The sequence below is a fragment of the Cetorhinus maximus genome, chromosome 11 (genome assembly GCF_964194155.1).
Source record: "Cetorhinus maximus chromosome 11, sCetMax3.hap1.1, whole genome shotgun sequence".
In the NCBI taxonomy this organism is placed as follows: Eukaryota; Metazoa; Chordata; class Chondrichthyes; order Lamniformes; family Cetorhinidae; genus Cetorhinus; species Cetorhinus maximus.
The window spans coordinates 63,583,569-63,598,671 of NC_135889.1; the positions used below are offsets into that span (position 1 = coordinate 63,583,569).

General features: G+C 43.3%; 1 protein-coding gene across 1 annotated transcript in view; it reads left to right on the top strand.

Annotated features, from left to right (window-relative positions):
- Nucleotides 1–15,103, top strand: part of col28a2a (collagen, type XXVIII, alpha 2a) — a 145,582-nt gene that overhangs the window by 23,541 nt on the left and 106,938 nt on the right. The window contains exons 8-11 of the mRNA XM_078552112.1: nucleotides 623–649; nucleotides 2,545–2,589; nucleotides 2,801–2,845; nucleotides 10,075–10,128. Coding sequence (XP_078408238.1) covers nucleotides 623–649; nucleotides 2,545–2,589; nucleotides 2,801–2,845; nucleotides 10,075–10,128 — 171 coding nt within the window. The remainder of the gene's footprint in view (nucleotides 1–622; nucleotides 650–2,544; nucleotides 2,590–2,800; nucleotides 2,846–10,074; nucleotides 10,129–15,103) is intronic.

The window sequence follows — 15,103 nt, forward strand, 5'->3', positions numbered from 1 at the left end:
AATTTCGCTCTTTTTTTAGTCATCTCTGCTGGTTTCTAAAGTTTTACCAATCTTCTGCCCTACAGCTAATCTTCATAGCATTGTATGCCATTTCTTTCCATTTGATAGCATCCTTAACTTCCTTAGTTAACCACAGATGATTTATCTTTCTCATGGACTCTTTCTTTCTCAGTGGAATATTTCTTTGTTGAAAATTACGTCTGTCACTCCTTATCTACAATTTCAGACACAAGTTTCTCACTCTCAAACTGAATGTGAAATTCTAGCATGTTATGATCACTCTTGCCTAGGGGATCCTCTACTATGAGATCATTAATTAATCCTGTCTCAGTACACATTACTAGGTCTAAAATAGCCTGTTCCCTGGTTGGTTCCATGAGCCTTCCCACCATAGACTTATCTGGGATCCCCACCTGCTACCTCCCACCTGATTAAAAGCCCCCCCACCACCAAACTCACCAGGAGGGAGGGCATTAAATTTCACCCCGAATCCACCCTAAATGTTGGAATTAATGAATTTGTGTTCTTAACAAATACTATTTGTTTATAATATTAAGGACAGCAGTGTTTTACTGATAACTATCTAGATTGCTGATTTTTTTCACTTTATTTTCAATTATAGGGAAGAGCTGGATACAAAGGTGAACAGGTAAGTAGAATGATTGAAGGGCTTTTTTTGAGAAGGAAAGGCAAAGGTCCTAGACCTATAATGCGAGGCAGCAATAGAATTGAAAAAAGCAAGAAATCATGATAAATCAGGAAACAGCAATTTGGTGGCCTTAAGTTTGGGGTTCAGAAGCTTGAAGATCCATTAAGTTATCTGATTAAAATTTACTATGGTAATGAGAAATGAACAAATTTTTATTCAGTACAATTTGGAGGTGAAATTAAATGTGGATGGGAGCATAAAGAGGACAGTATTCTATTGATTGCACATCATACACCCCCCCGTGATGTTGTATAACGGTTGGCAAATATGATTCAAACGTTTCTTCCCTTCCTGCCCATGACCAAGTTTGCCCCTTATTTAGAAAGGAAAATTACTCAATGCAATAACATGCATCTATTTGTGATAGGAAATAGATATTGTCATGGCCCTCATAAGAATGTTCCAATTTTTTTTCCATTAGCTTCACATTACATATTTGTTCAAATATTAATATTGCTAAATTGGAGTGGTCTTTCAAGAAATACATTGCAGTAGGTTTAATCCAAGGGAAGATCTTTTCTGAATAATTTATTTGCTTTCTATGAGGAAGTGACAACCCAAGTGGATCATGGAAAGTCCTATGATGCAGTATATCTTGAGTTTCAAAAGATTATTGGCAAAGTTCCACATAAAGTTAAACACAGTTCTTGGGGATTCAGGGTTAACTGTGGGAATGGTTAAGTAACTCTCTGGAGCAGGAGAGAGCAACTTCCATTAGAGGAGTCATGCTGAGGTGGGGGAAGGTACTGATTGGAATGGCTCAGGGCAATTTGTTGGTGCCGCTGCAGTTTTGATTTTGCAAACATGACCAGGATTCAGAAACTCTTTGCAAAGTGGTCAAGTTTTCAGATATCATCAAAGGAGAGAGGGCAATGTAATTGGAAGCGGCTGACCAGAAATTGCCAGTTGAGTTGGATGCACCATGTATATGGGTAGAAAAATGGCAGGTGAAATTTAATGCTGACTACTGTTGCATTTTAGATGGAAAATTTGGTAATACACATTTTCCATAAATTGTGTTGAAATAACTCGGAGTGAAGCTTAAAGAAATCTAGAATTGTTAGTAGGCTTGGTGCTAAACATGTCTGACCAGTGCCGATCAGGAATCAACAAAATTAATAGAATTTTAAACTGCATTTCTAAAAGTATAAAATTTGGGTACAATTTAATTTATTTAAAACCCAGCCACTTGCACAGAGTTAAAATTGGGGCTATTTATATGTCAGAGAAAGTAATAATCATAATTTAGAGCCGTCAGATTAGACCATACCTCAAACTCTGGTCACCAAGAAACAAGATCCAGAGGTAGTGCAGAGAAGAGACTATCAGACATTTGAGATACAAGGAAACTTCAGAAAACACAGGAATTTTAAGTCTGGGGAAGTGGCAAATAAGGTGGTTAATGGAATGGAAAAGGCAATTTCAAAACATGACTTTAAATTGAATTGTGAATTAGAACAATGGGTCATGGGTTCAAGTTCGCAAAAAGTATCTTTACAATCAGTATTGGGAAATACTTCTTCCTACAAGGGACCAAGACTTCAAATGGGCTTCCAGGTAGAGTAGTGGAGGTGAAATCATTTGGAATCATTCAGGAAACAACTAGATGATATAGTGGGGGGGATTTTACAATCCTTTTGAATGGATGAATTAAGATGAGCTTAACGGCTTTCCACACCTGTAATTATCTTCTGATCTCATATTTATTAGGAGACCAAAGCATTTCGCAAAAAATATGAGCCTGCAATTGCTACAGGAAGTCTGGATAATTTAATAATCCTATATTTCTTTGTGTAATAAATATTTTAATTTCTAACTTTGTTTTTAATACTAAGGGCGAAAGAGGTGAATGTGGGCTTCCAGGGACAAAAGGTGACAGGGTATGTGTTCTTTTCACTCTTCTGTTTTTAGCTTGTTTATTAAAATTATTTCAAGCACAACATAAATTGTAAAAAAAACAGAAGCTTGGATATTATTTATAAATTTTACAGTTAATTGAAGCAGATTCACAAATGTATTCACTTGTAAATAACAATGGAATAAACCCTTATGCCTGTGCTACAGTTCCAATATTTTATCTTATCTTTACAGGGCCCAGAAGGCCCAGTAGGCCCAAGGGGACTGAGAGGAGTACAGGTAAAAAAAGTTAAAACAAATTATTGAGTATATCTTAGGCTATATTCTAGCTGGTTACATGCTCGCAGTTAAAACCTCAGTACCATGGGAATAACTCTTACTGTATTATAGAAGGTTAAGCGTTCGGAATCATAGCTCAGTGGTGCGGGAACAGCTCAGTAGTTCAAGCATTGTATACTTAAATCCTAAGCAAGTTTAATGATTCAATATCTCCTATTGCTAAATGCATGTGTGAGCATTAGGTGGTGAAGGCATCATGCTTGACTGTGATGCCCTCACTCTTAGTAGCCTGTAAACATTCAACAGTTGTGTTCACATATAAAGAACAACTATGTGGAGTATCACCCAGAACCCATGAAATCAGAGAGCGACCAGGGCCCATGAAATAAAAGGACAATCAGGGCCCAAGGAACTGTATTTAGACCTAAGTCAGTGCCTTTAGGGTAGGAGGGGAAAAAGCACCTTGTTAATTAAAATACATCTTTTGCCAACTGATCATGAATTACATAGAAAGCCCACATAGAGAAATGATTATGCTAATATTTCAAAGTTGGCAGATCTGGTGGATCCCAGAGCTGTAATTACACCAGTTTGAGCTTTGGTCAAAGCTACAAGAGTTAGTAGCACAATGTGTAGAGGGCCTGACTGCAGAGTCCACGAGGTGAACACATGCTCATGGTAGATTGCAGAGTGCTAATGTCATTAGCCAAAATGTCGAAATTGCATTCTTCAATACTCTCAGAAGTGCTGTGGCTACTCCTAGCCAGGCTATGCAATACGTCCAATCATATCTGGTGCATATCAAGCAGTTTCCTTTCATTTCTGAGGTTGGCATCCCTATCCCCCACAGCAGAGCTAAGACCCAGCTTAGCCACTGGTGAGCTGTCTCCTGAGTTTTCCTTTACATTAGCTGCTTCTCTGTTGCACTCTAAATTGAAGCCCCCCCCCCACCCTACCAACCTTCTAACTCCTATCTATCCCAGCTAGGCTGCTGATTTCTATGGTTGGTAATGATAGAGTGTGTACTAGTGCTTCTTGTGAGTGGTTGACCCCTCTCAAGACTTCTCTATCTAGAGAAAGGGGGTAAGTGCCTTGGCAGAAAAAGGTTAGGCAGCAGCAGATGCTGGCAATAGTAGGCAACATAAGGGCGCTGTGCTACCTATATTGTATGATCACTGGAGAAAAGAGAAGGTAAAATAAAAAGGCAAGATAGTGGCCCTGCCTCCACTCACTATCACAGACAGCCCTCGAATGGCTTTCAGCAATGATTAGCCCTGGAGACCTCAGGTTGGCCCCTCCAGAAGGATACCTTTAGCTGCACCTAGACACCTGTGAGCATTGTGGCTCCCTGATACAGCCAATTAATTCAGCCAATCAAGGCCCACCAACCTTTTGATATGCGAGGGCCAGAATGGAGTCTGCCCCCCTTCCCAATTCTTGTGGGCCAGTTTGTCTTGCAAAGTGAGTTGGAGAGGTTAGTATGTACATTTTGTAAAGAGCCATTTGACTGTGTGTGAATTGCATGCTGAGATGATTGGGAGAAGGAGGGGGAGATAGTCATATGCAAAAGAGTGGCTTTAATAAGAAATCTGAAAGCCATTAAAAGAAGAGTGAAAGATCTTTCAGTTGTGATTATTTGAAGGCAGGCTGGTGGGCACAAGCAGCAGCAGGTGAGTGCATGATTGTAACAAGGAGGAGAGAGGAAGGCCCAGGTTTGCACTCCAGGTCAGGTGTACAGAGGCAGAAGAATTCCCGGCTCTGCGAAGCCGACCTCTAAAAATGGCTGTTCAGGCATTGGACTTTAAATCGGGAGGGCAGGTGGATTAGAAGTCAGGGCAGGCGACTCTGGAAGAGCTGGGCAGAAAGCCTGCCTCAGGGATCCGTCACTGTATACAAAGTTTAAAAATTAAAAATAAAACATGAAACATTACTCCAGCCCTCACCCATCACCCCTCACACATGCCCCATCCATGCCAACCCATACTGCCTCATCTCTCCCACCCACCCTCCATGGCCCCTCATGCCCCCCATCCAAGCTAAGCCCTCAACCCAATTCCTTTGGCCGCCTTGCCCCCATGCCAAGCTAAGCCCCTCCATGCTCCACCCACCCCCATGACCCCTCATAGCCTTCACATGCCAGCAACCCCCCCCCCCCCCCATATACCTACCATGCCAACTCACCTAGTGTAGATCTCAGGACTCATGCAAAGATGAAATAAAATAAAACTCTACAAAATAAAGTTCTATAAAATCAAATTCAGTGTCTATGGCAGACCTCTACATTGAAAAAACACTCATTCATAAAAACTCACTTACAACATCTACATTTCATCAACTAAATAAAGCCTTTTTTTAATTCATTCATGGGATGTGGGCATCGCTGGCTATGCCAGCATTTATTGCCCTTGAGAAGGTGGTGGTGAGCTGCCTTCTTGAACCACTGCAGTCCATGTGGTGTAGGTACACCCACAGCACTGTTAAGGAGGGAGTTCCAGGATTTTGATCCAGCGACAGTGAAGGAATGGTGATATATTTCCAAGTCAGGATGGTGCGTGGCTTGGAGGGGAAATTCCAAGTAATGCGTTCCCATCTATCTGCTGCCCTTGTCCTTCTAGCCTGGTAGTGGTCATGGGTTTGGAAGGTGCTGTCTAAAGAGGCTTGGTGAGTTCCTGCAGTGTATCTTGCACATGGTACACACTGCTGCCAATGCTCATCTGTGATGGAGAGAGTGAATGTTTATGGGAGGGGTGCCAATCAACCGGGCTGCTTTGTCCTGGATGGTGTCAAGTTTCTTGAGTGTTGTTGAAGCTACACTCATCCAGGCAAGTGGATAGTATTCCATCACACTCCTGATTTGTGCCTTGTAGATGGTGGACAGGCTATGGGGAGTCAGGAGGTAAGTTACTCACTGCAGAATTCCCAGCCTCTGATCTGCTCTTGTAGCCACTGTATTTATATAGCTAGTCCAGTTCAGTTTCTGGTTAGCCCCCAGGATGTTGATATTGGGGGATTCAGCAATGGTAATGCCATTGAATGTCACAGGGCGATGGTTCAATTCTCTCTTGTTGGAGATGGTCATTGCCTGGCAATTGTGTGGCACAAATGTTACTTGTCACTTATCAGCCCAAGCCTGAACATTGTCCAGATCTTGTTGCATATGAGAAGGGACTGCTTCAGTATCTGAGGATTCGCGAACGGTGCTGGACATTGTGCAATCATCAGTGAACATCCCCATTTCTGACCTTATGATGGAGAGAAGGTCATTGTTGAAGTCGCTTCCTCTATGTTAGGTATGACTCCAACCAGTGGAGAGGTTTCCCCGATTGGACTAATTGAGTCCAGTTCTGCTTGGGCTCCTTGATGCCACACTCATTCAAATGTTGCCTTGTCAAGGACAGTCACTCTTACCTCACCTCTTGAGTTCAGCTCTTTTATTCATGTTTGGACCAAGGCTGTAATGAGGTCAGGAGCTAAGTGGCCCTGGCGGAACCCAAACTGAGCAGCAATGATCAGGTTATTGCTGACTGAGTGCCACTTGATGGCACTATCTATGACACCTTCCATTACTTTGCTGATGATTGAAAGTAGACTGCTGGGGTGGTAACTGACTGGGATGGATTTGTCCTGCCTTTTGAGGACAGAACATACCTGGGCAATTTTCCACATTTCCAGGTAGGTGCCAGTGTTGTAGTAGTACTGGAACAACTTGGCTAGGGACATGGCTAGCTCTGTAGCACAAGTCTTTAGCCTATAACTGCTTGCAGCTGCCAGTCACACTGTGAAATGGCAGGCACCCTACTGTGATAATGGATGGCTGTGAAATTGGTCATGTGGGGCCAATCCAGTAATGGAAGCCTCAGGCTTATGTGAACAGACAAAGTGAAATAGCAAGCAATCTTTTTTTTAACACTTCAGACATTTTTTCAAAGATTTAAAGGGCAAGCCCTTTGATTTTGACAAGTCTGTTGATGGTTCCAATGAGCTTGACAGTAATGGGCAGAATTTTCCCCCTGTTGGGGGGAAGTTCAGGAGCGGGCGTGCCTCCGATCGGCACCCCCGATTGGGCGTGCTGCCATTTTACGTGGGCGGGCTTTAATTGGCCTGCCCAGTGTGACATCTGCCAGGAAGCTGTGGGGGCAGGAGGGATTCCCTCAGCCGAGAGTGCGCTCTTTCGCGCATGTGCACAAAAGAGCGCACTCATCTCCCTGAGGCTAATTGCTGCCTCGGAGATCGGCGCCAAATTCAAAAATGGTAAATATAAAAAAATAAAATTTCCCTGACATGTCCCCTCATGTGACACTGTCACATGAGTTGGGACATGTCCATCACTTTTAATTATACTTTTATTAAATTTTTAAAAACCTACATGAAACCTCATCCCACCCGTGGATGAGGTTTCATGCTTTTTCTGAAGCCCGCCAGGGCTCCTGGCCTGCCCGCCAACCTTAAGGTTGGATGAGCAGGTCCTTTAACGAGATCAATTACTTTTTAAATGGCCTCAATTGGCCATTGACAGGTTGGTGGGCGCACAGCTGATTCGGCTGCGCCCCCGCCAACCTGAAAATGGAAATGAGGCGAGGTGACATTGGGAGTTCCGCCTCATTTTACATGTCGGCGAATGGGCCCCGCCCCCCCCCCCGATCACCAACCTCAATATCCTGCCCAATGAGTATACATTTTACATACATTTATACCTACACTTACCAATTCCAAGGGGCATTTTACCTCCCCAAAGTACACCTGACTTACCTGAAAAGGCAACTGACCTCCCCCAAAGGGTTCCTGGGGATGCAAAGGAGTACCTTACCTCTCCAAAAGGGTACCCTGGCTATCCAAACTGATCCACAAAGTTTAGGCCTGCTCTTATCAGGTCTAATCTGCACACTTCAGGTTTCACACTCCAAGGTTACCACAATCCCACTTCAGTGGAGGCAACTGCTGATTTAAATAGCAGATAACCCAGTGAAATGTGTCCTGCCCCCATTCCTACCCCCGCAAAAATGGAAGTGCCATGTTCAGGCAAGAGTTATGATTTTCAGACAGTTCCACTATTTTTGCCATGACGGTGAGTCCCTGATCAAGGGACCTGGCATTGGGAAGGGGGGGGCCACTGAGAACCACTCCCCTGGCCTTGGTGCCAATCCCCTACAGATCCCTCCCCAGTGGCCCCCACCCCGTGCAACCCCTCCCGTCATTAATTACCTCTAGCCTAGGTCTCTCCTCGATCCTAGGCCTCCGGTGTATGTCATTCCAGGAACAGCAGCTACCTCTTGGTGATGATATTGAGCAAAAGATCTGCTGGCCTCTGATTGGCCAGCAGCTCAAGGTGGGTGAGACTTCCCACCCCTAGGATCCTGGTCCTGTGGAAGGCTCACCTGTGGCCTCTCAACTGCTTGATTAGCTCATGGTTTGGTGGGCCTTCCCCAAAGAAGCAAAGCAAGTCTCTTGCCGGCTCTCCAGCCAACAGGTGAGACCATGGCTGCCTCCACAAGATTTCACCCCAAGATTCTATACAAGATTAATATGACTTCACCACTTTTTAATTCTTAATTATCCTTCTTGAAATGAACCCCAGTGCTTAATTTGCTCTTTATGGCCTCAATAACCTGCATTGCTACTTTTATTGATTAATGCATCTGTACATTTAGATCCCTTTTCTCCTCTAGCCCAATTAGACTCTTATTATCTATGCAGTATGTGGCATCCTTATTCTACCTAACAAAATGCACTAGCCCTCACTAATGCTGTATGAATAAATCCTTGCACCAATCACGGTTTGCAGTGGATTAAATATTACCTTTGTTTAAGGTGTATTTTCACTCTCTAAATTTTTACCAGAGCCTGAGATAATCCCAGCTTCCAATCTGGCGGATTCCCAATCACAGCTGTAAACATGTCGGCAACCCACTGATGAGATGCAAATTAGGCTTGGCCATCAAAATTGACCAGGCCTCAGTGCTAACCCAATCAGGCAGCTGGCCCAATCGTCCAACCCTCCAGCTGCCCAAATCACAATCCACCTCATAAATTTTTCATAATCAGATACAGATTGCAGTAAGCTCATAGTGCTGGTGAACAAGAGACAAAAGACTGAATGAAACCCCCACCAGTAGTATGAATATAGCACATCACAACTTTTCTGTGATTGGCCAGGATTTTATGGTCCCTCCCGCTCAGAGGAATATTACGGTCCCGCCGAACTGAATGGAGATTTAAATGGCTCGCCTCATCCGCCGGAGGGAGACAGATGGGACTGTAAAATCTTGGCCATGGTCTAGGATAGTAATCTACAGGCAATTCAGGCATTTGCACAAAATTCTTTCTTCTGCTCTTCCGGAGGAATCAGTTTGCTTTTAATTGGCGACTAAAAATAAAAGTCGATGAAAGCTAAATATTGTTGTAAATATTTTCTAAGAAATATTAAATGGTAAAGCGAACCTCTCATTGAATACTGTTTTACTGTCAATATTTCTCTTGGACATGTCAACTATGCACCTTTCATTGGGAACAGATATTAGTAGTATGTTTTGCCATTTTGGCTGATATCACTTGTCAATGGCCACAGTCTTAAGCCATGGCGGTGAACAAAATCACCAGACTTCCTGAAAAGGATGAAAATGATATAAAATTGATTATTGTAAAATCACAGGGCTATTTTCACTCATATGGGGGACGTTGCAACCCACACAATTTTGAGGTCATTGGTTCCAAGTTTAAAAATCCTATTGGGGTTTGTTACATTGTCAGCAGTCCTTCATTTCATGATCACTTTCTAATCAGTCCCAGTATACACTTTTACCCCTACTACTTCCACTTGCTCCCATCATTTCACTGATGTAATTCAGCAAGGTTCAGGAATACATGTTTGCCATGTGAAAGTATGTAGCAATCAGTTTGTAAGTACTGACAGGTGCCACTCAAAAGAACAAAATGTCATTGTTGCAATGTGCGGTAAATAGTTCAATACAGTAAATTAATAATATATTTTCCTATTTAACCTTGGACCATTTTTGAAATTAGGATTGACTAAAACATCTGAGTCTGATTTGAGGCTTGTTTCTTTGGTATTGTATTGTTTAAACTTGTGACAATGAGTTAAATATGCTAATTATTTTATTTAATAAGTAAATATTCTCAGATTTCCATGGAGCGAAACTTCATTTGAAATAAATTCTGCAATATGGTGCACTAACATTCCTAACATGCTATACCTTTGTGTTGCATTTCAGGGTTACCCTGGGTCCCCTGGGGACCAAGGACCTGCAGGTTTTCAAGGAAAAAAGGTAATTTGTTTTTAGATTTTGTTACATTCAACATAGAAAGAGGGCATGGAAAATAAAGCTTGATCCATGCTATTAACAAAATACTACATCACCCCTCTGTCAAACCTTGAATTCATAGTAAGGTAAATAATTTCATTATTGCCTTTGGATTTTCCTGTTTTTTATTATATTACTTTACAGTTTTATTGAAGAATCTGTGGCTATATTATAATTTGTTTAATGTCTAATCAGCATTAACAAGAAAAAAAATTGATCAAAAATACAGAAACATGTTGGGCTGTTTAAGTGTTTTGCATAGGTCAGAAATTTAAATGTACCAGGTTGAAAGGTCAAAGGCTGTGGAGTGTATATTTGTTTGGACTACTTGGTGTAGGGCACTTCAAATCTGACAGCTTATTTTACATTTGAATCGATATCCTGTGGTACTGAAGAATGCATTCATAACTGCGTTAATGTTTTTCCATGTATTGTTTACAATTTTTGCCCGGGATGTGTGAGCTGGTATCCTAAAGGGGGCACTCTTCGATCTTCCGCATTCCTTTTGCAGCAGAGCTTCTACTGTTGCACCACAGAATCTGACAATTCCTCCAGTCTGACTCTATGTTAGTTTGACTTGTTCTGCTCTCTCAAACAGACTCTTGCCCCCTTTAATAGGTTGCTGGTGACAATTAAGTATTTGTAGCGGCTCCAAAATACGAGTTTGAGTGGGAATGAACATGTGAGATTAGTCAGATGAAAGTTTTTGAATTCCCTAACTCTTTCTTCGCAGTGTTTTTTTCCCCTCAGTTGTTTGAGATGTTTTCTGCAAACTTCCATGGGGATTTTCCGATTGGCCTCATAACTTCAATGGAGACCCATTTTGTGCAGTTAATTGCTCAAACTTACAGCAGCTGACAAGGAGAACTTCCGAGTAAATTCCCGAGAGTGACAGACTATCAGTTAAAACACTTTTGTTATTCAAAATTGATCCACCTTTGAGATTCCTTGGATTGAAAAAAAATTAGCATTCTATTTTACGTTCTTTCTCCAATGATGGAGATACTGAACTAATGTTTGAATGCAAACATCCCACCACACTCCTGGTGGCTCAGTTCATAAATGCACTGGCCAATAGGGAGCTGAGCCATACAAATTATAAAGCGCCCAGCTTCATTCACCAGTCTCCTATTAGCTGATGTTGTCTGGGGTATTGACCACTACAGCTGACCTCAGTGCCATAGTTTAGGGACATGGAAAGTATCAGCCTGTGTCTCAATGCTGATAGTTATTGAGGTCTAGAAAATGCATATATTGTGGCTGTTGGCAGCATACAGGATCAGGCTTCACTGCCATTTCTCCAAATACCATCTACTACACTTCAATAGCCTGCTGATACCCAATGCTCAGCTTCACACATGAAAAATGAGACCTTAATTTAATTGCAAAGCAGAGGGCAGCCGGTGTTCATGGGACAGCATGCCAATATGAGAGGAAAGAGAGGCCGAGAAGAAGAAAAAAGGGTCTTGTATTTTTTCACTAAGCATAACTACAAAAGCTGGCTAAGTAGTAGTTAGATCTGTTGAGAAATTGGAGTCTCATGCAGAAAACATGAGTTTGAGTTTCAGAGCACTAGCCACATGAACCTTTATTGAGGGCTATCAGATAGTGTGAGGAGGATAAAAGTTGCTCCAATTCAAAAAAAGACAAACTGACTGCAAGTAATTTTGATTTTAGGTCACATTGTAAAACCAGTGACAGTGACTCAGTGATACATTTATCTCGATTTTCATTCAATGGAAATTATAATTGAAAGAGAAGTGCAACAGGAGCCAAATCGATATCACATGTTAAAGGCTTTCACTCAAAGTCAAGATTACCTCCAGTGTGTTTGTTCTGTTTTTGCATTTTTATTACACTGATCTAAACTGTCAGATTTCCTGGAATGTTCCAGTTCACGCTTCTGTTAGATGAGTGTATGTAATTGTGAATAATCTGAAGACATAGCGTAGAGTTATTTGTCAATTTAAAAATAAAATACTGCAGATCCTTTAAATCTGAAATAAAAATAGAAGGCAGCAAAATGAGAACAATGAGATCTAATTTCTATCGCAAAGAGTTGTTAGGCCTTTAGACATATTATTGATACTACTTAAAGAATCATGTCCTGTTTCCCGGAGCCACAGTGGCAGAATCTGGCTAGACTATTTCCTTTGAAGTTATCATTTTTGTTCCTTTCTTGGTATGATCCCAGCCAGGTCCCAGGATGGAATCTGGCTTGATAGATCCTAACTTTTATTTTTTGTTTAGAAATGTGGAGGGCGGCTACTGAACAGAGTCACAGGAGTCAGCTGATGAACTTTTAACAAAGGAATAAAACACGTATTAAACAAGAAAAGATGAACTATATTACAATACTCCATCACCCACAGCCATATCTTTACAGATTTATACAGATTTGTAAGAATAAGACAAGTTATCTTATACTCTAATGTTCACAGTAAGTACACAGTTCATGTAAACCAATAGGCCAACCATGGTCAGGCACACCACACTCTGAATCAAAGGGGAGAATTTTCCCCCTGTCAGGGGGGTTGTGCAGGGGCGGGTGCAATCCCAATCGGTGCCTCCGATCGGGTCCATGCGCCATTTTATGTGGGTGGGCCAATTAAGGCCCACCTAGCTTGAAGCGAACCCGGAAGCGCTGTGCACTCCCTGTGCGGGCGGTGGGGAGGGGCTCCCTGAGCCTGGAGTGCGTTCTTTCGCACAGAGGTGCCTCAGGGAGATAAGTGTTAAGTTTTAAAAATTTTAATAAAGAAAAAAAAAATTTAAGACGTCCCCTCATGTGACAGGGTCACATGAGCTGGCACATGTCAATGAACTTTAATGAAAAAATTTATATGATTTATAAACCCTTTATGAAACCTCATCCCGCCCGTGGGCTGAACCTTCGGCTCGGCGAGTGGGTGTGGGGTCCGCTTGCGAAGGCGTAAAATGACACGGGCTGATGTCGGGCGTGCGTCCTGATGTCACCGCGCTTCATTAGATTTTCAGTTCGGCGGGTGCGCAACTGAGTCGGCTGTGTGCCTGCCAAACTGTCAAAGGCCTGTTAAGGCCATTAATGAACTAATTAAGCCTATTGAGAAAACTGCCTGACCAACCTTAAGGTTGGTGGGCAGGTGAAGAGCCCAGGCGGCCTTTGCATTTTTCATGGAACCTCATCCATGGGCGGGATGAGGTTTCATAAAGGGTTTATAAATTAAATACATTTTTTCATTAAAGTTCATTGACATGTCCCAGCTCATGTGACACTGTCACATGAGGGGACATGTCTTAAATTTTTTTTTTCTTTATTAAAATTTTAAAAACTCAACACTTATCTCCCTGAAGTACCTCTGTGCCTCAGGGAGATTTCTGTGCTCTTTCGTGCACATGTGTGAAAGAGCGCATTCCCAGCTCAGGGAACCCTTAATTGGCTCGCCCACGTAAAATGGCGATGCGGACCCAATCAGAGGCGCCGATCAGGTCCGTGCCCACCCGTGCCTGCCTCCGCACAGCCCCCTTCCCGACGGGGAAAATTCTACCCCTTTGATCAGGTTCCATTGGCAGGATTTTTCCCCCCATCGGGGGTGAAGTTGAAGTGCGGGTGTGCACAGGTGTGCCTCTGTTCGGCGCCCCCGATTGGGGGCGCGGCGCCAGTTTACGTGGGTGGGCCAATTAAGGCCCGCCCAGTGTGACGTCCGCACGGAAGCGCTATGCGCTCCCTGTGTGGGCAAGGGGGATTCCCTAAACCTGAGAGTGCGCTCTTTTGCACATGTGCATGAAAGAGCGCACTCATCTCCCTGAGGCTAAGTGCTGCCTCAGGGAGATCGCCTCGATTGCCAAAAATATTAAAAATAGAAAAAAAAAATTCTCTGACATGTCCCCTCATATGACACTGTCACATGAGTTGGGACATGTCCATCACTTTTAATTAAACTTTTATTAAATTTTTAAAAACCTACATGAAACCTCATCCCACCTGTGGATGAGGTTTCATGCTTTTTCTGAAGCTCGCCAGGGCTCCTGGCCTGCCCGCCAACCTTAAGGTTGGACGGGCAGGTCCTTTAACGAGTTCAATTACTTTTTAAATGGCCTCAATTGGCCATTGACAGGTTGGTGGGCGCACAGCTGATTCGGCTGCGCCCCCGCCGACCTGAAAATGGAAATGAGGCGAGGTGACATCGGGAGTTCCGCCCAACATCATCCCGCGTCATTTTACGTGAGTTGGGACATGTCCATAATTTTAAAAAAAACTTTAATTAAATTTTTAAAAACCTACATGAAACCTCATCCCGCCCATGGATGGGGTTTTATGCTTTTTCTACTTCCCGCCGGGGCTCCTGGCCTGCCCGCCAACCTTAAGGTTGGATGGGCAGGTCCATTAATTAGTTTAATGACTCTGTCAATGGCCTCAATTGGCCATTGACAGGTTGGCGGGTGCACTGCTGATTTTGCTGCGCCCCCGCCTACCTGAAAATTTAAGTGGGGCGCGGTGACATCGAGAGTTCCGCCCAATGTCACCATGTGTCGTTTTATGTGTCAGTGAGCGGGCCCCGCCCCCTGCTCGCCGATGGGAAAATCCTGCCCCATGAAAAATGCGAAGGCCGCCTGGGCTCTTCGCCAGCCCGCCAACCTTAAGGTGCGGGTTTTTTAATAGGCTTAATTAGTTCATTAATGGCCTTAACAGGCCTTTGACAGCTCAGCAGGTGTGCAGCCGAGTCGGCTACGCGCCCACTGAACTGAAAATCTAAATGACGCACGCCTGACGTCACCCCATGTCATTTTACGCCTTGGCGAGCGGGCCCCGTCCCCGCTCGCCCAGCCGAAGATTCAGCCCAAAGTGACAGATGCTACCCCAAACAGATGCTATGGATCTCTCATTAACTTCCCCCAGATGCTTGTCACTACCCCCTGCTAGACGCTTGTCACTAACTCCCCCAGACGCTTATCACTCCGT